Source organism: Pelodiscus sinensis, chromosome 9 (assembly GCF_052426305.1).
Source record: "Pelodiscus sinensis isolate ZL-2025 chromosome 9, ASM5242630v1, whole genome shotgun sequence".
NCBI lineage: Eukaryota > Metazoa > Chordata > Testudines > Trionychidae > Pelodiscus > Pelodiscus sinensis.
This window is the reverse complement of record NC_143060.1, coordinates 63913334-63934650: the sequence shown is the minus strand read 5'-3', so window position 1 is coordinate 63934650 and position 21317 is coordinate 63913334. Positions and strand designations below refer to the sequence as shown.

Below are 21317 nucleotides of genomic sequence, written 5' to 3'. Positions count from 1 at the left end.
ATAAATAATTAATTAACCCCCCCAAAAATTTCTAGTTTTAGACGATTGCTTCCTTTGGAAAAGATGCAGCCATCTGACTCAGTGCTAGGAACCATCCATTTGGGCCAAACCTTTGATTTAAGGTTTGTGTTGTGCTAGCGCTTACAGGCCAGAGGCTATTCAAGCCCTATTATGATAGGCACTGTACAAACATGCTGTAAATTCTAGTCCCTTTCCTGAAGAGCTTATAGTCTAAAATGGTAAGGAATGTACAGCTACATTATTAACAGCCTATCAAGTGCTTTGAGATGTAGGTATGCCAGCCTTGCATAAGAGGTTGTGGGTTCAAATCCTATGAAAGCGATCAGAGTAAAGATTAGAACTATGGTACCATTTAAATGTTTGCTTAGATGGTCCTTGCCCCAAAGAAATGACTTATTTTGTTTCATGCTTGTACAAATGCCTAGCAAAAAGAAGCTGGGGCGATTAAGTGGCACTGCAGTACAAGAAATATATGTAACAGCCAGTTAACTAGAAGAAATACAGTTGTCCAGAACAGCAAATTGCGAAATTCAGTACGCAGTAGAATACATGGGCATAGACATTGGGAATGGAAAAGACCTACAGGATTAGATCATCTTATTCCATGAGAATATCGACAGTGTCTTATTAGCTAACGTTCTACTAACTTGAGGTTTAAATGTCACAAGCAATGTATTTTCCACCACGTCCCTTAGGAGACTATTCCATAATCTAATAGATCTGACTGTTAGGAAAAAACATTCCTGGTATTCAGTCTGAACCTTTCCTTTGCTAAGTTTCACCCTATTACTTCCTGTTACATGATCCTACATATGACAGACATAATGTTCTCAATGAAGGATTGGTTACATCCACCCTCTTCTTCTTAAACAGCAGGGAAAAATCTCTTTATTACATGATATTGAAGCCAGAAGTATTGTTGTCCTCTCTCATTACACTTGACAGAAGTGCTATGTTCAGGAGTTTTTCCCTTGAGTGATCTGCTTGTCCAGGAAAATCTGAGATCAATTTGTGGTGCTCAAGATTCTAATTAGTAGAGACATCATGTTACGACACAGAATGGCTATGCGGTACCCAGAGCTGAGAGAAGGGGTTTGTGTGTGTGCGTGGGCAGGTTTTCCAGCTCCAGGGCTTTGAAAATAAGCTCTGTAAAACAAGAGTCTGGGCCTTCTGGCTGTGGTCTATGGTAAAAGTGCGTGGATCGCAAGCACTACGTTGTCTCAGAGCCTTAAAAAAAGGGCAGCCCTTTTTACTTGATTTGTTCCAGAGGGCTAAAGAGAGATGGAGGTAGTTCATTTCTATGGCTCTTTGCCTATGAAAGGGGAGGGTTGGAAATAATTTGGAAATGGAATAGCAGATGATGGTAGAGAGAATCAAAAGCCACATCTTCCTTGGCTAACAGGTGGTTGCAAAACCTCAGAACAAGGATGAGGAAGTCCTGCATCAGCAGAATAATGTGCAAATGCTGAAAGGAAAAAGTTACAGATTTTTCTCATTTTTAGATTTTCTTTATACATAATAATGGCTCATGGAGTGAATCTGAAGTCCTTATGCTACTTCACTCACTCTTTCCCCTGGCAAAACTCCTATGATCTTCAATTAATGCTCTGCCTGCATATGTGCCAAGTAAGGTGTTCAGCATTTGGCCCTACATTCATTTGTGTTAGATTTTTTTATGATTATTTTTTAAGGAGCCCAGAGCTTCAAGCTGCTGAATAGACATGGTACTTTTCCTGAACCCAGGTGGCAATGTTTGCACTCCAGGGCTGGCAGGGGCCATGCTGCCAGTCTGCCATTGTTGCTCTCCAGGCTGATCCAGAGCTGGTGAGCGTGTCCTTGCTTGCTGCCCATCTGTGGTCATTTGGGAGTATAACTGTCCCTGCTGTCTCAGCCCTCTCTTTCTGTTTGATGAGAAACATTCACATTCCACACACATCCTATTGTCCTGGCACAACCAAACCCTGACCTTGCTTTAAGCTAGGAGAAGGGCCCCCCACTATAGAAAGGATGTGGACGCATTGGAGAGGGTCCAGCGGAGGGTGACCAAAATGATTCGGGGGCTGAAGCGCATGACCTATGAGCAGAGGCTGAGGAATTTGGGCTTGTTTAGTCTGCAGAAGAGCAGAGTGAGGGGGGATTTGAGAGCAGCCTTCAACTTCCTGAAGGAAGGTTCCAAAGAGGATGGAGAGAGGCTGTTCTCAGTAGTGAGGGATGGCAGAACAAGGAGCAATGGTCTCAAGTTACAGTGGGGGAGGTCTAGGTTGGAAATCAGGAAAAACTATTTCTCTAGGAGGGTGGTAAAGCACTGGAATGGGTTCCCTAGGGAGGTGGTGGAATCTCCATCCCTAGAGGTTTTTAAGTCTTGGCTTGTCAAAGCCCTGGGTGGGTTGATTTAGTTGGGATTGGTCCTGCCTTGGGCAGGGGGCTGGAGTTGATGCCTCCTGAGGTCTCTTCCAGCTCTATGATTCCATGAGGAAGCTGCCTACCAAATTTGAGGGTCCTAGCTCTTACATTTAGAAGATGTTCTTGAGCAAATGGACTCATGGATGGATGGACAGAGACAGATGCACAAACTTTCTCGAATATATAGTAGACTTGTACAGTGTAGCTCCTCCCAAAGATTCCCCCCAACTCCACAGTATTTTCCAATTAACAGCCAAACTAGATGCAGTAAAACCTGCACAAAACACCATTTGTATTTGCCAACTTCTTAAGAGGCTGGCTCAAGATACTATGGGCTGAAACAATTCTATTACAGACATCAATAGAAAATGACCTCGGGTAAGGAGCTGATTTTTGTCAGTCTCTTGAATAGCTGCTTTAAAGTGTGCTTCACTGTATAGGGCAGCGATGAGCCACCTGGGCTAGTGAGTGGGCTACATGAGCGGCCCTCTCTCCTGTCAGTGGGCTGAAAAACTGTCGAAATCAAGATAGTTTCCCAGGATCGGGTAGTTTTGTTAACTGCTCTTGTGTACCTAACATTTGTAGGGCGTACCGACTGAACCATAGTGGCACTTTGACTGCAGAAGGAGCGCACAGCTCCCCTAGAGACAGCTAAAATCCCATTTAATTAGTTAACTGGTTAAACGCTATGTTTAACCAGCAAACTGCTTAAATGGGCACAGGCCGGGGGCTGCTCCAGCCCAGAGCGGCCTCCCTGCCTGGTGTGGCTGGACTAGAATGGCCCCCCTGCCACGGGCAGAGGTTGCTCCGGCCAGGCTGGAGTACCCTCACCACGGCGCGCTGCTCCGGTTAGGCCAGGCCCACTGCAGATGGGGACTTCTTCACCCAGATTGGCGTGCAGGGGCAGCCCGTGAGCCTAGGCAGACTCAGTGGTCACCGCCGGCCTGGGCGCCTGATGATGACGTCACAGGGCACCTGGGCGCCTGATGATGACATCACAGCCACTGACGGCCGTGCAGGCGGGGGCGCCGATCACGCCTTCCGCCTGGGGTGCCAACTGCGACAGCTGGCCTCGGGCCACTCCTGCTGACATGCCCCTCCCCCCCGCTCGCAGCAGGCCCCACCAGGTTGAAGCAGTCCCCTGCCCGTGACAGGCAGAAGGTTGCTCCAGCCCCCACCGGTTAACCATTCACATCCCTAGCTCTGTCAGTGTTGTGTGCAGTCAGCATGCATCGCACATCATGTGTGTGGCACTCTAGTAGGAGCGGGATCTGGCAACCCTGCACATGGGCAACAGTAAACAAAATGTCTCGTGGGCCACACAGAACCCATGTGGCCCGTGGGCCACAGGTTGCCCATCACTGGTATACAGAGATTACTTCATCCACCATTGAAATGCAGCCATCTCTGGGGTGAACTATGTTTAACAGCTGACTGAAACAGTATACAGCAACTTAATGTAATAACTGAGGGGAAAATACAATATCCATTGAAACTGCAGAGGAATTTTGTTAGAGCTAATGGCGGGTAGGGCCAATACTTTTAAGATAAGTAAAGGTACAACAGGACAGTTAATAATCCTGATAATTGGTACTATGGTTTTAAGGGTGTTATAAGGAGAAGGGAGAAAAATTGTTCTTCTTGGCTTCTGAGGATAGGACAAGAAGCAGTGGGCTTAAATTGCAGCAAGGGAGGTTTAGGTTGGACATCAGGAAAACATTTCTGCCTGTCAGGATGATTGCACACTGAAATAAATTGCCTAGGGGGGTTGTGGAATCTCCATCTCTGGAGATATTTAAGAGCAGGTTAGACAGGCACCTGTCAGGGATGATCTAGATGGTGCTTGGTCCTGTTGTAAGGTCAGGGGACTAGACTTGATGACCTCTCGAGGTCCCTTCCAGTTCTATGATTCTATGATAAGTCTCGTGTAATATGGCATCTTGCAGAGCACAGTGCCTGCCAATGATGGGCCAGGACTCTAATTCAGTACTGACTCATAAGGAAAAGTGTCACCCAGTGAGTCAACACCATCACCATTTTCTGCATCACCGTAGGCATTCTTTACAAGTGTCCTATCCAATTACTGGCAAACCCACCACTGGTGAACTTGTGAGCTCACAGCACCAGATGGTCTCTTTGAATTCACTGAAAAACGGTTTTATGGTAGAAGTTTCTCATCTCCTTTTCTTTTTCCTCCTCCAGTCAGATTCACTGTTTTTATAGGGTCAGCTTCCCCCCGAAGAACTAGAAGATGAGTTTTTGGAGGTGGCTTGCTTTCCCTCAGAGGGTGTTGCTGTACCTGGCTCTCCAAACAGCTGCTGCTCAGCTCTCCCCTGAACCCAACTGCACCAGCAATGACCAGAAAATATCCTTCAGCCACTCCTACAAGATCGACCTGCCCAAATCATCTCAGCTCCAGGTGGAGGCGGACCCTCTGCCGCTCAAAGACGACAGTCATGTGCTGCTTGCAGCTGGGGGTGCTGCTGAGGAGGAGGAGCAGAATATCATATTCAGGCACAACATCCGGGTTCAGACGCCAAGAGGCGACTGTGAAGCTTTGGGACACATCAGAGACCTGCTGGGAAGGGTGGAAAAGATGGAGAAGGAAATGCTGGAGCTCAAGGAGGCCTGCAGTACACAGAGGTGCTGTGGGGGAGCTCCAGGTGTGCATCACACTGTGATTTATTTTTTGTGGTGTGTGTGCTCTCCAACTCCAGTGACTTGAATTGTCGGTCCCTCTCTGTGCTGTGCTGTCCGCCCCCGGAAAAGCCCTGGGCTGGCTGCAGCCCAGCTTTCTTACACCGGGGCACGGAAGGCTGAGGCGTGTGGAAGGAGGGATTCATTTGCTGAGTTTGAGGTGGGGAATCTGGGAGGGAGGGGGCGACACAGTCATCCAAAAGGCCATTGAAGCCAGTGGAAAGGCTCCCATTGACTGGGCTTTGGGGCTTCAGATTCCGGAGATTTGGCTGGAATTCTGGTGTTTGTGGCAATAATGGGGAGTGTGGTTTGCAAGGTAACTTGACAGCCTGATCTTGAGGGAGCGGAACTCTAGACTCACCAAGCTGGGGTGGGGCTCGGGTGCCTGAACGCGGAGAGGCAATCTCAAGTTCCCAAAATGTGCTAATGCTCTAGCGTGGCGGGGAAGTCAGGACAGGGAGTTCTTGAGTGTGCGAGAAGGGACGTTCTGGAATTCCACATCAGCCGGAGGCGTGGTGGTGGAATTCCCAGGGGTGGTTTGGTTGGGTTTCCAATCCCAGAACTTTCAACTTTGAAGGAAAATGTTGAGACTTTGTTTGGTTTCAAACATAGAAGAGAGCCCAGGTGATGGTCTTATGTGGCACCAGTGGAAGCTAGAATCAGTCCATTCAGTTTCTTGCTCTCTTTCCCAGCAGTGGTCTTGACCAGATCTTCTCAATATCTGTCTACGGCTCTCTTTCTAATTCCGCGTGTCTGCCTCTTTTCTCTCCTGCGTGCACCCTGCTGATGTCGGCGCTGGGCCCTCAATTGGCCAGGAGTCTCGAATTGCAGTGGCCACGGGACTTTCATCCAAGAGATCTGTGGCTGTGATTGTGAGGAAGGCTGGGAGGGCAGCGATTGCTCCCGTCCCCACTGTCCCAACAACTGCCATGGTCACGGCCGCTGCGTGGACGGCAGGTGCCTCTGCAGTGATCCCTACGTGGGCGAGGACTGCGGCCAGCGGCTGTGCCCAGCCAACTGCAGCGGCAACGGGGTCTGCAGCAATGGCGTGTGCCAGTGTTACGAGGAGTTCATCGCAGAGGACTGCAGCGAGAAGAGATGCCCCAACGACTGCAGTGGCAACGGCTTCTGTGACAGCGGCGAGTGCTACTGCCATGACGGCTTCATTGGGCTTGACTGCTCCCAAGGTGAGAAGCACCTTCCTCTTCTCCCTTCCCGCCGTCTTTTATCCGGTCTCCTCTGTCCCCTTCCTCCCTGCCCTCCATGGCATGTGTGTGGTGCCCTCTGCCGCCAGCTCCACCCCGTCTCCATTACTGGAGACGTCGCTCTCCTCACCCCATTGCCGGGCCTGGTGGCAGAAGCCTGTATCCAAGGAGAGATGCTAACTAAGCCCATAGCTTGCTCCTGGGAATAAAGGCAAGGGGGCCAGCCAGATCTGCCTGCCTGCTGCTCTCTGCACAGGTTGTCAGCCTGAGGAGTCTGTACAGGCTCCGAGCAATGGTACAGGAAAAGCTCTGGGCGGAGACATTTAGGATTGGAAGGGACCTTAAAGTCCAGCGTCCTGCTGTCTCAGACAGTCTCATCACATAATCCTGTCCATAAATTGATCAATCTCCATCTTAAATCTCGGTCGATTGTTTGCCCCACTGCTGCTGTTGGAAACTCCCATTCGGAAAGCGATTCCTTGTTCTGTTGCAGGCTGCCTGATTCTGGCCCTGCCACCCAAAGAGAAGGGTCTGAATGCAGCATGGCTTCCTGCTTCCCAGACTGTTGCTGGCCCAGGAGTATGGGGGACTTGCTATAAAATGAATACACCACATTCTATCATTCCCTTTGTATTGGAACTCCGGACTAGATTGGCAAGGTCACAGAAAGGAAAAAATACTTTTCCCAAGGCCTGTGTCAGTTTGGTTGCTTCAAAATGTACCTGCCAAACTCTCCTCTTCCAATGCCATCAGACTGGCCTTCATAGTCTGCGAAAGAGACTTCTGGATCCGGAAAGATCATTACCAAGTGCTGCTCTTGAACATGTTCACTAGTGTTTACATCTCTTTGTCCGCCACAAGTTGTATTTAGTGATTTGTTGTCATTATTATTGGCATATTTGAGCCACTAGAATTTACTCGCTGTTCTCAATTCCCATGGGTCACTGCGACTATGCCTCTTTTTGTGCATAAGCAGAGAACTTCAGACTCTAGGGCCATTAATATTGTTCTGTTCACCTGCACTTCATTCATTGGATCAAGCTCACAGTTTGCATTGGAACAAAGGCCACTGGAGTCAATGGAAAGACTCATTGAGGCCACTGGGCTTTGGACCATGCCCGAAGAGGAGATGTCAGTTTAATCATTTCTTCTCCCTTTTTTTCCTGCAGTGGTTACTTCTCAGAACGTGCAGCTGCTGAAGACCACAGAAGATTCTTTGACCTTCAGCTGGGATGAGGTGCCCAACGTGGATTATTACCTCCTCAGCTATTATCCGATAGGGCATGAGGCCTCTGCAGTACAAGTCCGAGTGCCCAAAGGACAGCTGAGCTATGAGATCCCGGGCCTTCGCCCTAGCACAAAGTATCAGGTCGCACTTCGCAATGTGAAGAAGGGGATTTCCAGTAACGCAGAACACCTACAAGCAAGGACAGGTGGGAGCACTAGAAAGTCCCTTTCCTCCAACAAAGGTCTTCACAGTCAGATTCAGACTAAGGGGAGCGAGCTGATAGGCTTTGGAGGAGTGTGGCACGTCACATGACCTCTGTCTATGCTTTTGGAAAGACCTGTTCTCTCGGCCTTTCTTCGCCCTTTAAAGATGTTTTTCCAAAAAGTTTTTTGGGGGGGGGGGTGTGAATTGCCCCTCCTCCCGTAGCCATTGTTTCCTGCTTCTAATCCCAAGGGAGTTCACAGTGCAGGAGATGGTCTACTCTCCCAGGATGCAGGAATGTTTCACTGATATACTGTCTGGAGTAGTTCATGAGTGCTGATCTCTGGGCAGGCACCCCACATGGGTGGTGTGTTCTCTAAGCAGATTTCACTGGCTCTGTAACAAATGGGAACTCCTGGATCACTACAACAGTCTTGCCACGGAGTCATAGATAGACTGGAGAGTCTAGGGGACTAGCTTGCCACATAAGTCATCTGGGCTTGATGGTAAATGGTTACTTACACCAAAAATCACAGAAGGTTCAGGTTTGTTCCCAGTCCTAAGAGACCAATTGCTTACCCCAGATCAATCTGAGTCAGGACTTCACTTGTACACAGGGCAGTGCCGGGTGCACAGCACTTCCAAATGTCCTGCTACAATGTTGTAGCGTTATAGGCTCAGAGGGCAGAGCGCCTGATTTGAATGGTCAGCACTCCTTCCAGCAGTAGCTGTTTGCCTCCGGCATCTCTGGGTAGATCTGAACTAGTCTGACCTTCCTTAGGTGCTGAGATCTGATGAATTCACCAGGGTAGAAAGGCTGCAAGATTTGAAGCAACCTTCCTAAAACTGAGATGATTCTGTGAATGTGGGATTAACAGTTCACACTGCCCCCGCCAGGACCTCAAAAAGCCTGTTAAAGGGTGGTATTAGGAGGAGTAGGTTTTTATTTGTGATAGAACACATAGGAGCCAGTGTCGTCTATGGCTGGGTTAGAGTGGTACAGTAAAGAATAACTGCACTCTGCCTAGTGAACAACCCTTCAGTTCCTCTGAGAAACTGTACCTGGTTTTGAGGCCTGAGACACTCCTGTGGAGACAGTCTGACTTTTTCCTGTCTTGGGTGCACACGTGGAAGGGAGGTGGCTTTGCTGCTGCTGAAATGAGAATGTGTGGCTTCCTCATCACCTTCCCCACTCTTAGCCCTATCCGCAGTTAGCGCTGCCTGGGTGACAGAGGAGATGGAGGACTCGCTGGAAGTGGAGTGGGAGAACCCCCCAACAGAGCCAGACTATTTCAAGCTGAGATACAGCTCACTGCGTGGACAGGAGAAGGAGGTGGTGGTGCCTAATAGCAATGACCCCAAGAGCAGATACATCATCAGCGGTGAGTGATTGGGTATGGCGGAGGAGAAATGGGCAGAGACAGACAGGAGAGAGAGTGATTCTTGAACCCATAACCTGAGACGAGACTCTCTCTTGTTTCTGTATGGCTGATGCTCAGAGCACGCGCAGACAGAACTCTTCCACTTCATGCCCAAGCTGCTACTATGAGATATACAATGCACTGCCAACCTCCATCCATGAGCCTTGTAGTAACAGATGAAAGTGCCGGGTTAACCACCTCTGGCACCTACTGGGCAGGCTAGGAGGAAGAGAGCCAAGCGTTTCTCTTACAGTAGCTCTCCCTGTGCCGTTAGGTCGAAACTCTCCTGCGTTCCCTTCAGAACACCTGTTCATTGATGAGGGATCAGGACTGGAGTTTAACTAGCAGAACCCCAGGATACGATCCATTTCCATTCAATCTGATCTCAAATCACAAAAGATTCCGAGACTCCTTTTTGAATGATCAAAGCGCTTTATTTAGCTGGTCCTTGTAGCAAAATAGGTGAAATGATTCACTTTTTGTCCAGCTGGGAGTCTCCCTTTCAATATCTCCTATCATCTGGGGCAAATTCACGGCTGGTGTACCCCAGCATAGCTCCACTGAAGTCAGTGGATTCAGCCACTTATACCAGCTGGGAGGGAATCTGTCTCTACTGTTTTGCACCAAGTCCTGCACTTGTTCACATCGTCACCAGGTAGTTATCATGAGGCTGTTCTGTGGGAGGGCGGGGGGAGGGAAGGGTGATACCGGACATCACATGTGGCACAGACAGTAAATTTCAATGCACGTCCATTCCACTTTAATTCTACCCTCATCCCAGGAATGCAATTGACTCTTTCATTTCACACCCGGGAACACTAAGGATGGGTAAAATGGAAATCCCCACAATTTATGATGAGTACGGGTGATAGAGATGGGCCTGATCCAACACAGCCCACCCACATGCTCCCCAACCCGGAAGTACAAATTCCAGTTCCACAACTCAAACTCCTCTGTCATGGAAAACCAGGGACCAGAAGACACTTTCAAATGCCATTTCTCTAAGAAAATGTCAAGGTACATTCCTTAATTGCTGGGGCTGCTCCTCTTGTTCTCTTCTAGGCCTGAAGCCGGGCACAGAGTACAATGTCACTGTCGTGTCCGTGAAGGATGAGATAGAAGGAAAACCATCTACAGTGACTGGCCAGACGGGTACGTATCTAATGGTCCCAAGGAGGATCAAAGCACCGTTGAGCTCAGTGCTGTGCGGACATGCAGGGATGCCAGGACCTCAGGTGGTGATGCTTGTTTTGAGATGATTCGTGTTTTCAAGCTTCTCCCTGCAACCGTGAGGGCTAGAAACTTCAAAACAACACACAAACCCTCATCCCCTTCAGTGCGACCAAGTCAGCCAGCTCATAGACGTTTAAAGGAAGTTATAGAACGTAAGTGCCACACAGCTGCAGAAAGTGTGCTGCGTACCAGCTGTGTAATGGTTTTGTGGAACAAGCGCTCCTTTAGGAGAGCTCCACGAGGTTGGCCGGCTGCACAGATGCAGTTGGATTGTTCTCATAGGCCCTCCCAGCACTCCATGCTTAGTACCAGAGAAGCCAGGGACGGGGAAGACTAACCATTGCCCATGCTGGGTACAGTTCCCCAGTAGAGGACACCTCCAACAATAGTGATCTTGAGGCATCTCTCCAAACGTGTTAACAAAAGGCATAATGAGATCCAGTGACTGGAAACTGAAGTTAGACAAATGAAAACTGGAACTAAGGTGCAAAATGTTAAGTGTGGCTAATCATTGGAACCGCTCACCCAGGGAGATGGTGGAGTTCCCATTACTGAATGAAGTTCCTTGGTCTATGTGGTTCAGGAGATCAGACTAGATCACCACGATGGTCCTCTCTGATCTGAACCTCTATGAAATATTCAGGGCTTCTCTTTTTTCCTTCAAGGTAGTTTTCTTGCCATCTTTGGGTCATTCTCTCTTCTTCCTTCCCCATGGGACTGCGCAGGGAGCTCGGGGGGCCACTGAAACGCATTCATGGAGAATGCTAATTTCTTCTTTTAAGGTGCCCTGTGTCAGGCACTTAGTAAGTGGACTAGTCCATTCCTCTGAATATAAAGCTGGGAACCAGGAACTCCCGAAACTGACTTAGCCCTTCTCTCTTGCTGTCCCTATCTGCAGATAACAATACCTGCCTCAGGGGTGCTGTTATGAAGCTGGATTATTTATTGCTGGTAAAGTCATTTGAAAATGAAATGTACTAAGTATTACTATTCTCCCCAAATGTCAGTTCTCTTCAGACGGTGTCAGTCTAGTAAGGACTGCCTTCTGCATTCAAGACAGCTGTTTAAAAGACCATTCTGCCATTTTGTCCCCAAATAATGTATTTTCAGTTTTTAAAAGCCACCATATTGATAAGATCCACCAATGTCACTCTCTGATCCCCACTCTCTGGCTTTGCGTTAGGATTTAACTCACTACTTGCATTGTCAAAGCTATTTACCCTCCTGCTACCGCACCAATAGCACAGGTGCCCCGGCCAGACGGAAGCTAGGTTTGTCTCTACATTGTCTGGAAGACACTCAATGTTTGCCAAGTAGAAGACATCAAAACTAAGAGGCAGAAAATGTTTCCAACCTCTTGAAAGCTTTGCTGAGAGTAAAAGAAACACACCACTTGACAAAGAATGTGACTGTTGGGATCAGGTGGAATATTGTCCAGGAGTTGTTTACCACTGCCTGTTCTAACTCTCTCTCAAAGGAATAGACAGCCCAACTAACCTGGAGACTGACAGAGTGACCGAAGACACAGCCACCATCTCCTGGAACAGAGTTCTGGCTCCCATAGACCGATACATGGTGAGCTACACCTCAGCTGATGGGGACACCAGAGAGACAGCCGTGGGGAAAGACCAGAGCTCCACCACACTGACGGGTCTCAAGCCGGGCATGGAGTACGTCATCCACATCTGGGCGGAGAAGGGAGGCCAGCAGAGCAAGAGGGCAAACACCAAAGCTGTGACAGGTAACTAATGGCAGGGAAAGAAATGTGGACCTAGATCATGACCTTACGTGAGTGTGTCAGCTCCATTGACTTCCCTGACGTTACTCGTGCTATACACTGGTACTAGTGAGACAAGAATCCAGCCTGTAAACTGTAATTCTGACAGGTAGGCTGAATTGGCCTTTGGTTGTGAAAATGGAGCCTTGTAATCACAAGTGGTGGTACGGATCCCTATTCACAGACACTAGTCATTACTATCGCTACAATGCAGGGCATTCACTTCGTAAAACAGCCATTATTAAAACCTCTTAGTCAACAGAACATGGAGTTAATGACTTGCCTTAGAAGGCCAGGAAGAGCCTCAGAACCTCCCCTCAGTGTCCATTCTGACCTTTCCTGCACTACGCTGAGAGTAAAACACTGAGGGATATCAGGTGTGAGGGCTGCTGGCCCTGTGGTTTGGTGGCTGCCACTGTGCTGGGCTCAGCGCCCCTCTGTTCTCCCACACTTCTGCTGGTGGGATGTGTTTTTTTTAACAGAACCAATACAGTTGCACTCGGAGTAAATGGAGGGTAGCAACCACTCCCTGAGAGGGCTTTTCCCTCTGAGCTCCTTCGTGTAGCAGTTTTGCTGTTGGCCTAAGGCACAGTATCACCTTCTCATTTGGGGAAGGACTCCTAGTTCTTTCCTACTGTAGTGTTGGGGAGAGTCCTCACTGCAGTTCTTCACTTTTAAATCTTTTCTTAAAGAAATGGACAGCCCAACTAAACTGGAGACTGACGGAGTGACTGAAGACACAGCCACCATCTCCTGGAACAGGGTCCTGGCTCCCATAGACCGATACATGGTGAGCTACACCTCAGCTGATGGGAACACCAGAGAGACAGCCGTGGGGAAAGACCAGAGCTCCACCACATTGACGGGCCTGAAGTCAGGCATGGAGTATGTCATCCACATCTGGGCTGAGAAAGGAGGCCAGCAGAGCAAGAGGGCAAACACCAAAGCTGTGACAGGTAACCAGGGGAATCTTTGGCATGGGATATTAGCTAACTGCATATCACAGCTAACTGTTTTGTTCTGTTTTCTTCCAGTGTAGGGCTGTCTAGTGTGCGTTATGGGACAGTTTGTCATGTGGCCAAACACTGCCTGGGTTCATACATGCTGCAGAACACTCCAAGATTGAGATTTAGGACTTACCTCCACTCCTATTTACTCAGTTGCAAAATTTCATTGACTTTAATGGGGTGCTTGATTGGTTCCATAATGCACATAGCTTCTGTGCATGCTTCCCCCATAGGGCTCTGCCAGGGCACCACAATCTTCCCCTGTGGCCTCTCCTGAGCTCTGCCAATGTATCTAAACCCTGACTCGCAACCAGCTTACTTCTCCAGGCAGGGTCCCTCTAAAAGTCCTTAGTCCTCCATGTGTGAGTCCCAAAACACCGATTGCGAGAGGGGTATTTACTCAGGGAGACCTAGAATGATTGTAGGACTGACAAGTAAGCTCAGCAGCCTTTTGTTTTCCTCCACCTCACACAATAGCTGAGGGTGTGTAAAGGTTTGAGTCTAGAAGACATGATGTCCTAGGAGAGTCCCTTGAGAATCAGTAACATTGTAATTAATAATCAAGGCGTTTACTCACAGCCATTGACAGCCCAACTAACCTGGTGACTGACCAAGTGACAGAGGACACAGCCACCATCTCCTGGAAGAGGGTCCAGGCTCCCATAGACAGATACATGGTGAGGTACATCTCAACTGATGGGAACACCAGGGAGACAGCCGTGGGGAAAGACCAGAGCTCCACCACCCTGACAGGCCTGAAGCCAGGCATGGAGTACATCATCCACATCTGGGCGGAGAAGGGAGGCCAGCAGAGCAAGAGAGCAAACACCAAAGCTATGACAGGTAACCAGGGAAGTCTTTGGGATGTGAACTACAGTAGCAGACTGGATTAGCTGTAAGTGTGTCCTCCCCTAGTTTGTTACACACACTGTAAAACCTAGGACTTCTTGCCACACAGTGTTGTGCTGTAGGGATGTGCCCCTTGCAAGCGTCTCAAAGCTCTCAGAACCTGGTGTGGCTGTGAGAGGAAATAGCACTGGCCGACATGGGGTGTAGCATGGGTAAATGCTATGTGCTCTTGTCCCTTCTTCCCCCCTCTGCCAGTGTGCCACAGCTGTAGTCTGTAGCACCCCCACTAAGCTAGTTCTGCCCTTCCTCCCAACAGCTCTGCTGCTGACCCCATGTGTGACCCACAGCACCTGTACTGTTCATTCCTGAGTCCTTTTGTGTTTCAGTTTTGGGTGAAGCCCCCAGCCAAAAATTCCAGTCCTGGCCTTCCCCAGGAGTTCAGCCACTGCATTTTACTTGCAGCATCACCTGCTGTACCCTGGTGGGGCATCGACCAGTGCATCCCAATTCTGACCTTCAATTGAGCCAATATTCCAGTACTAAAACTGAGCTGAGAACACTGGACCCTATGGACTTATTATCCTTCACCTTGAAAAAGTTCTAAGAGTGTGAAAATAAAGTTTAGAGACCAAAGGGAACACAGGAGACAGACAGCCAGTTTAGACTCTGTTAATAATGTTCTAATAGTCCCCACTTTTACTCACAGACATCGACAGCCCAACTAACCTGGTGACTGACGGAGTGACAGAGGACAAAGCCACCATCTCCTGGAAGAGGGTCCAGGCTCCCATAGACAGATACGTGGTGAGCTACACCTCAGTTGATGGGGACACCAGAGAGACGGCGGTGGGGAAAGACAAAAGCATCACCACCCTGACGGGCCTGAAGCCAGGCATGGAGTACGTCATCTACATCTGGGCTGAGAAGAGAGGCCAGCAGAGCAGGCGAGCAAACACGAAAGCTGTGACAGGTAATGGGGGACTGGAGGGAGGAGAAAATAGATGGTGACATCTCGATCCCTTTCCTAGCTTGTCTTTCGTGATTTCTTTTTGTATCACTGTGTATAAAGGGAACTTTGCCAGTCAGGTTTTAGCTGCTTAGAAATTCTGCACTGGCCAGACCACCGTGAAGCTAACTGGATGAGCTGTTAGAAATGGCACAGAGAGCAGAACTAGACAAGGCAAAAGCTATATGCTCCCTGAACACCTGCAGTTTCAATGGTAACTTCACTTTTAACCCTCTCAGATCTCTAGCTGTCCCCTCTCTTTGGGCCGGGCCCAATGTCCCACGCTCCTTGGACTGAGAGTTTAAAGCTGCAGCTTCCTGCTCTGTACTGTGATCATCCTTTGCAGGCCTGACAAATGTTCAACCCCTGCTCCTTAGTTCCTTTCTAAGGACAACAATCCTGTTTTTACCAGTGACCACAAAACTCTCCCAAGGCAAACACGTGTGTTCAAAGACAAAAGCACCACAGAGAAAAGGTGAAACAAAACCAGAATCTAAATTCACGCTGACTGTACCAGTAATTGCCCATCTGGTCTGTAGGACCCTGGTAGGCCTGAATCCTTCCAACCTGTCAGTGAGGCTTGGGGCCGCCTTGGCACCACACATCCTGACCATTTGCTGAAGCCCAAGAAAGACCCAAAGGCCCACTGAAAATGTTAGGTTGACATAGCTATGTTGCTTAGGAGTGTGAAAAATCCACTCCTCTGCGTGCAATAGCTAAGCTGACCTGATCCCGGTGTAGACACAGCTAAGTTCATGGAGGAATATTTCCAGTGTCTGAGCTGCCTGCTCGGGACGTGGTGTTCCCACTAGGAGCGGCCTGAAGCCGGCTGCGGCAACTGGCGCCCCAGGTGGAAGGCGCGATCGGCGCCCCCGCCTGCACGGCCATCAATGGCTGTGACGTAATCATCGGGCGCCCCGTGACGTCATCATCGGGTGCCCTGGGCCGGCGGCACCCTAGGCGACCACCTAGTCTGCCTAGGCTCACGGGCTGCCCTGGTTCCCACAGCGATGGAAAACCCCTGCCATTAGCATAGGTTGCACCTGTACTACGAGCTTACAGCACTGTAGTGATTCTGCTATTGTCTTTGTAGTGTAAACATGCCCTGCGTCTGTTTCACCTCAGCATTTTATATCCCAGGTTCGTTCTTTTTCTCTTGCCTCTCCTCTGCGACTGCCCTACGTGCGCATATGCAAACCACCCCAGCGGTAGTACGTCTGTGGAGCTGTTTGTAGCCTCAGGGATGGTGATAATCTGCCCCCACTGATTTGAGTTCTTGGAGGAGCTTTGGTAACCCTACCCTTATGGAGAGGCATACAATCCCTGGCCCACAATGCTACAGAAGCTTCAGGGGGTAGCCAAGTTAGTCTGTACAGGATAAACTTAAAAAACAACAAATAGTCTGGTAGCACTTTAAAGACTAACAAAACATGGAGATGGTATCACGAGCTTTCGTGGGCACAGCCTGTGTCAGACATTGCATATGGTTGCAATGTCTGTCACAAATGGCATCTAACCTGTCTGGATCCGGTAGCATTTTATATCCTCTTTGCACTGTTCAATGGAGAACCAACCCTCTTATATTTTTTCAGTTACTCCATGTTAGTTTGGGTTAAAAATAACAGGTCAGGCCCTGAGCTCTGGTGGGTTACTTCATGTTCTCAGAAGAGTGTAAAGCTTTAAAGCTTCTTGGCTCAAGTAGCTGGGGATGTCTCCTGCAGAGAGGCACGTGCAGTATGTTTGAGATGGGGGGGCACTCCCTTCCTGTGATCCCCTAATTGGTGTAGGTTAGGGTAGCCCAAAGCCCACATTTATGTCCGGGGTCAAGCTTCCCCCCCCCCCCCAGCACTCTTGTGAACTGGGGAGAGCACAAGTGGGTGAGTGTAGCTCTGTTGAGGCTGAGTATCTGGGCTAATACCCCAAGCTATTCAAAACTCAGAAATTCCACCTGGGGCGGGGGAATTGCAACATTTTGGAATTTGTTTTTGCTCTGAACAGAAAGGAACAATGTTCGCAATTTCTTGCAAAATAACACAGTTGAAAAAATCATTTTAGGTCAATTGGAACATCTCATTCTGAGCTACAGATTTCTTTAAGAAATTCAAAATGAAGAATCAAACCATTTTGATTTTTTTTTTAATAAAATGTCAAAATTGATGCATTGATTTCAACAAAATGGCGCTTTCCAATGCCAGAAAATTCTTGACCAGCTCTGCTAATAGCATTAAAATCTTACTGAAGACAACACCTATCTGTTTAGTTTCGGTACTTGTGTATCTCCCATTCTTTAATGGATTCATCTCGTCTTACAACACCCTGTGAGTGAGGGCAGCCCCATTGTACGCATGGGGAACTGAGGCACAGAAAGTAAGTGATTTGCCCTGGGTCACACAGGAAGCCTGTGATGGAGCAAGGAATTGAGCTGAGTATTTCTGCACGCTCATACGTGTGCATATATTTCTGTGTCAGTAGTTGGTGCTGTTTCCTGAATACCGACCCTGCCCACCAGACACGCTCGGATTGAAACAGGGAGGGACAGAGGAAGTGAGACCAAATGGCCGGAGATCTTTGTGAAATTAGCTACAGGTTCCCAAAGGGTCTTATCCCAGAAAGCACCCAGCATTGTGTGAAAACTTGGTGGATTCTTCAGTGATTGTTGTTACTGAAAAATTCAGCTTGGGAGCTAGGAAGGGATCATTCCAGAGAAGAAGGGTCAGAAACCCCTCTGATTGCAAAGAATGCCTTTATTCTTGCATGCCCAGTACAAAATAATATCAGAGGCTATTTATGTTCACTGTGAAATGGTTTTGGTAAAACTAAAGCCAGCCTGCTCTTCACATTCAGGGAACAAGCACACAGCTATTTGAATGTATGGCTTGGCCTTTGCTTTTAGTGCCCATGCTCTGGATCATACAAAATAACAGAGGCCAGAGGGTTATTTTGCACTTGTACGTTGTTCAAATAAGCAAACATATTAAAATGAAAAGTTTCCAGTGCTTGCAAAGGGAGCTGCTTTTCCATGGAGGCGTTATGTGGGTACAGAGTGTTAATGCAAAGCCCCCAGGTTTGGTGAAGAGAACCCCACATGTGGCAGTGTGTACCCTTGGAGAAAGAGAAGGGCCACCTTAATTCATGTCCCTGCACCCTTACTGCACCAGTCCATGGGACTGGAACCTGGCTCCGTGGAATCTGTCCCCATATTGCCATAAGGTGGCTATACCTGACCACACCCAAGGGGCACTGTGGAGATTAGGCACTGCAGGAAGTGCCACTCAAAGGGTCCTGAGCAGCAGCGCCCTGCAGCTTTCTGATTGGCTTTTGCTCACCTTTTAGTCTGAGAGGGTGCCCCAGAAAGTTGTCTAGGCAACTACCCAGACCCTGGCCTCCTGATCCCAGCCTGGTAGCTGCATCCAATCTCCAGTCTCTGACCCTGGGCTAACTCTGAGCCTGATTCCTTTCCTTAACAATTCCTGCTCTAGTGATTACTCTGATGCTACCATATGGCCATCCTTGATTGGCAGTCACCAGCCCAGCCCTGATAGCTCGTCCAGATCACACATGCCCTGGACTCTTATACCAACTCCTCAAGCTTTAGAAGTGAGAACTACGTATCTGCTGTCAGGCTGGTTTGCTCTCCTGAAGGGAAGAGGAGTGTGTGACTGGGAATGTTGATGACCGTAAACATGTGGGGCAGGTGGCGCTGGTTGAAGATGAGCTTGGTGTTGGCTCAAGGTGCAGGTATGTGCTGAGAACTTCCCATGTGGTTCTGCCAAGGAACCCAAGTTCAGATCATAAGCTGCTCCTACTCTCGATTCCCTCACAGCTCTGCCAGTGCAATTCAGTACTCACCCGATAGCACTGTATGCTAATTCAGTCCAGGGTGACACTGTAGGGAATAATTCTGGACACTCTGGATGCAGGTGAAAACAAGCTGAGGATTTATTGTACACCAGCACTGGTGGAGTACCAACCAGGGGTTAACCTGGAAAGCACTAGTTAATCAAAACATTACATTGAATTATATAGGCAGCAGGTGGGTGGAGTGGAAGCAATTTCATAGGTTCTGGCGGCAAGACATAATGAGCATATCATATATATATAGTAGCCCAATGTCTGTGACTCTGTAATGCTGAAACGCTGGCTGTTCCCTCTGGGCGGCGCTGTTGCCTCCCGCCATAGCGCTCGGCTGACTTCTGCGCCGCTCAGCCGGGATGCCGCGTGGGAGCATGGGGGTGGTGCATGGAGAGGGTGGGGCCCAAACGGCCGCTTGCACCGCTTTCTCCTGCAGGGAAGCCCAGCTGAGCGGCTCAGAAGTCAGCTGAGCGCCACGGCGAGAGGCAACAGCGCTGCCCAGAGGGAACAGCCAGGTGGCAGGGCCTGGACAAGCATGCATCCCAGATGGAGACAGAGGAGAGCAGAGAGAGAGTGAGAGGCAGGAGGGGGAGAAGAGAAAGAGAGAAACGGAGAGAGAGGCAGAAGGTGGAGGAGAGCTGAGAGAGAGGGGGAGGCAGGAGGAGGAGGAGAGAGAGAGAAAGAGACATGGAACAAGAGACCAGAGGCTCAGGAGAGAAGACCGATGTGGAGGAGAGACCTGAAAATACTGTCTTATGATGGGCTAATTGGCTAGTAAGCCAATAAACTACAAAGGTTACACAGCATCTCCGCCCACCACCAATTAAACATCTTATCAGTAATACAGGTAGTTATTCCTAACAAGCTAAATAAGCCAACATAAACAAAAGACATGTTGATGGTAACTTTGTCTGCTGAAATTATGATGCGTCTACTACAGGGGTGAGACTGTCTTGCATTGGCACGGTCCTTGGGATCCAGGCTTATTATCTAGGGTTAAAGAAGACAGAACAGCTTCTGTGAAGTTTGTTTTGGTACCAGCCAGGGCATCATCGGAGTGAGGCTCTTTTGGAATGTGGTTGCCAGGGCAACCAGGGTCATGGTAGCTGCTTGCTCCGTGTGTTCCCAGGCCTCAAATTTAGGATTTGAATGAGAGTTTTAGCAAGATAGCATGGACTGCCTCAGTTTACCCCTACAGCCACCAACACCTGACAACACTCTATGCTATTTCCATTGCAGCTCCATTGGCTGTGCGTTTGAAGTTTGATTTGCAGCAATCTTTACTGTCTCAGTCCTGGGTCCCCACACTCTGCTAATGTACCTCAGGCATTCCTTGTTGCTAACCATGAAACAGCTTCTTAATGCTCTGGCCAGTTAAAAGTTCTCTGCCTCCATACCCAATGAAGGGTCACTCTGTGTTGATGTTGCTTCTTCTCAGAGGTACTTATACAACCAGACAGTTGGATTCTCTTCTCTGCTTTTTGTCTGAAATAGAAATTGACCCTCCCAAGAACCTCCGTGTATCGGATGTGACGCAGTCCAGTGGCATTGTTACTTGGATGCCACCTGCAGCACAAATCAATGGCTACACACTGACCTACCAGGCTCCAAATGGCACCAGCAAGGTACTGTGAGCTCTTCAATTCCTGCTTGTTGCAAACAGCCCCCTGTTTAGAGTGCACACGTGATTGTGGGTTAATCCATCAGATCCCATTATTGAGACCACTTGCACAACCTTAGAATGTAAGTGGGGAGATGTCCCGGAGAGTGGAACATTCCATCTTATGCTTGTTGGGAGATGCCCCAACTGGATGGAGTGTACCACTGTGGACCGTTGCTGGGTGTTGTGGAATGGGCAGATCCTTCATGGAATAGGAGAGTTCCATTGTAAATGGCCTTGATTTTGGGGGCAGGGATGTGTTTTATCTTTGCTTTTCCATGTGTTTATAAGTGGCAGAGACACCTTGCACGTGAGAGATCTCATTCACAAATGGGCGTGCATGCAGCTTAGCCCCGGTGGATACACTTGTTTGTAGGTTTTGTGCAAGTTCCCTTTTCCGCCACATCCTCACTTCAGGGACAGGGAATCCTCATCCTACCCACTAATATACAGACTGACCTGTATTTATGGGACATACCCTGCTACCAGCATTTTTCTGGCTGTGCCCAGCTCACCTCTACAAGCATGCCAAGTATGGAAGCAGCATGGCTACGGAGTGGGGCAGATCTTTAGTCTTCCTTGTCTTTGTTTGGCAGGAAGTGCACCTGGGCCCCAATGAGCAAAGATTCACATTGGAAGGTCTGGAACAAGGAGTGAGGTACACAGTCTATGTGATGGCCTTTAAGGGAGACCGCCGGAGCAGGAAGGCAGCCAGCATCTTCTCAACGGGTAGGTTTGGCACTAATAATATTTAGCA

General features: G+C 48.8%; 1 protein-coding gene across 8 annotated transcripts in view; it reads left to right on the top strand.

Annotated features, from left to right (window-relative positions):
* TNN (tenascin N) overlaps positions 1–21317 on the top strand; it is a 40972-nt gene that overhangs the window by 11514 nt on the left and 8141 nt on the right. For 5 of the 8 annotated variants that reach the window (XM_075936903.2, XM_075936905.2, XM_075936901.2 and 2 more), the window contains 11 exons: positions 4627–5087; positions 5937–6308; positions 7496–7759; positions 8955–9137; positions 10239–10328; positions 11887–12150; positions 12879–13142; positions 13773–14036; positions 14749–15012; positions 20395–20525; positions 21157–21289. In XM_075936903.2, the coding sequence (XP_075793018.2) occupies positions 4676–5087; positions 5937–6308; positions 7496–7759; positions 8955–9137; positions 10239–10328; positions 11887–12150; positions 12879–13142; positions 13773–14036; positions 14749–15012; positions 20395–20525; positions 21157–21289 (2641 nt within the window). In that variant the 5' untranslated portion in view covers positions 4627–4675. The remainder of the gene's footprint in view (positions 1–4626; positions 5088–5936; positions 6309–7495; positions 7760–8954; positions 9138–10238; positions 10329–11886; positions 12151–12878; positions 13143–13772; positions 14037–14748; positions 15013–20394; positions 20526–21156; positions 21290–21317) is intronic. The other 3 variants (XM_075936909.2, XM_075936911.2, XM_075936912.2) reach the window with 3 other exon arrangements.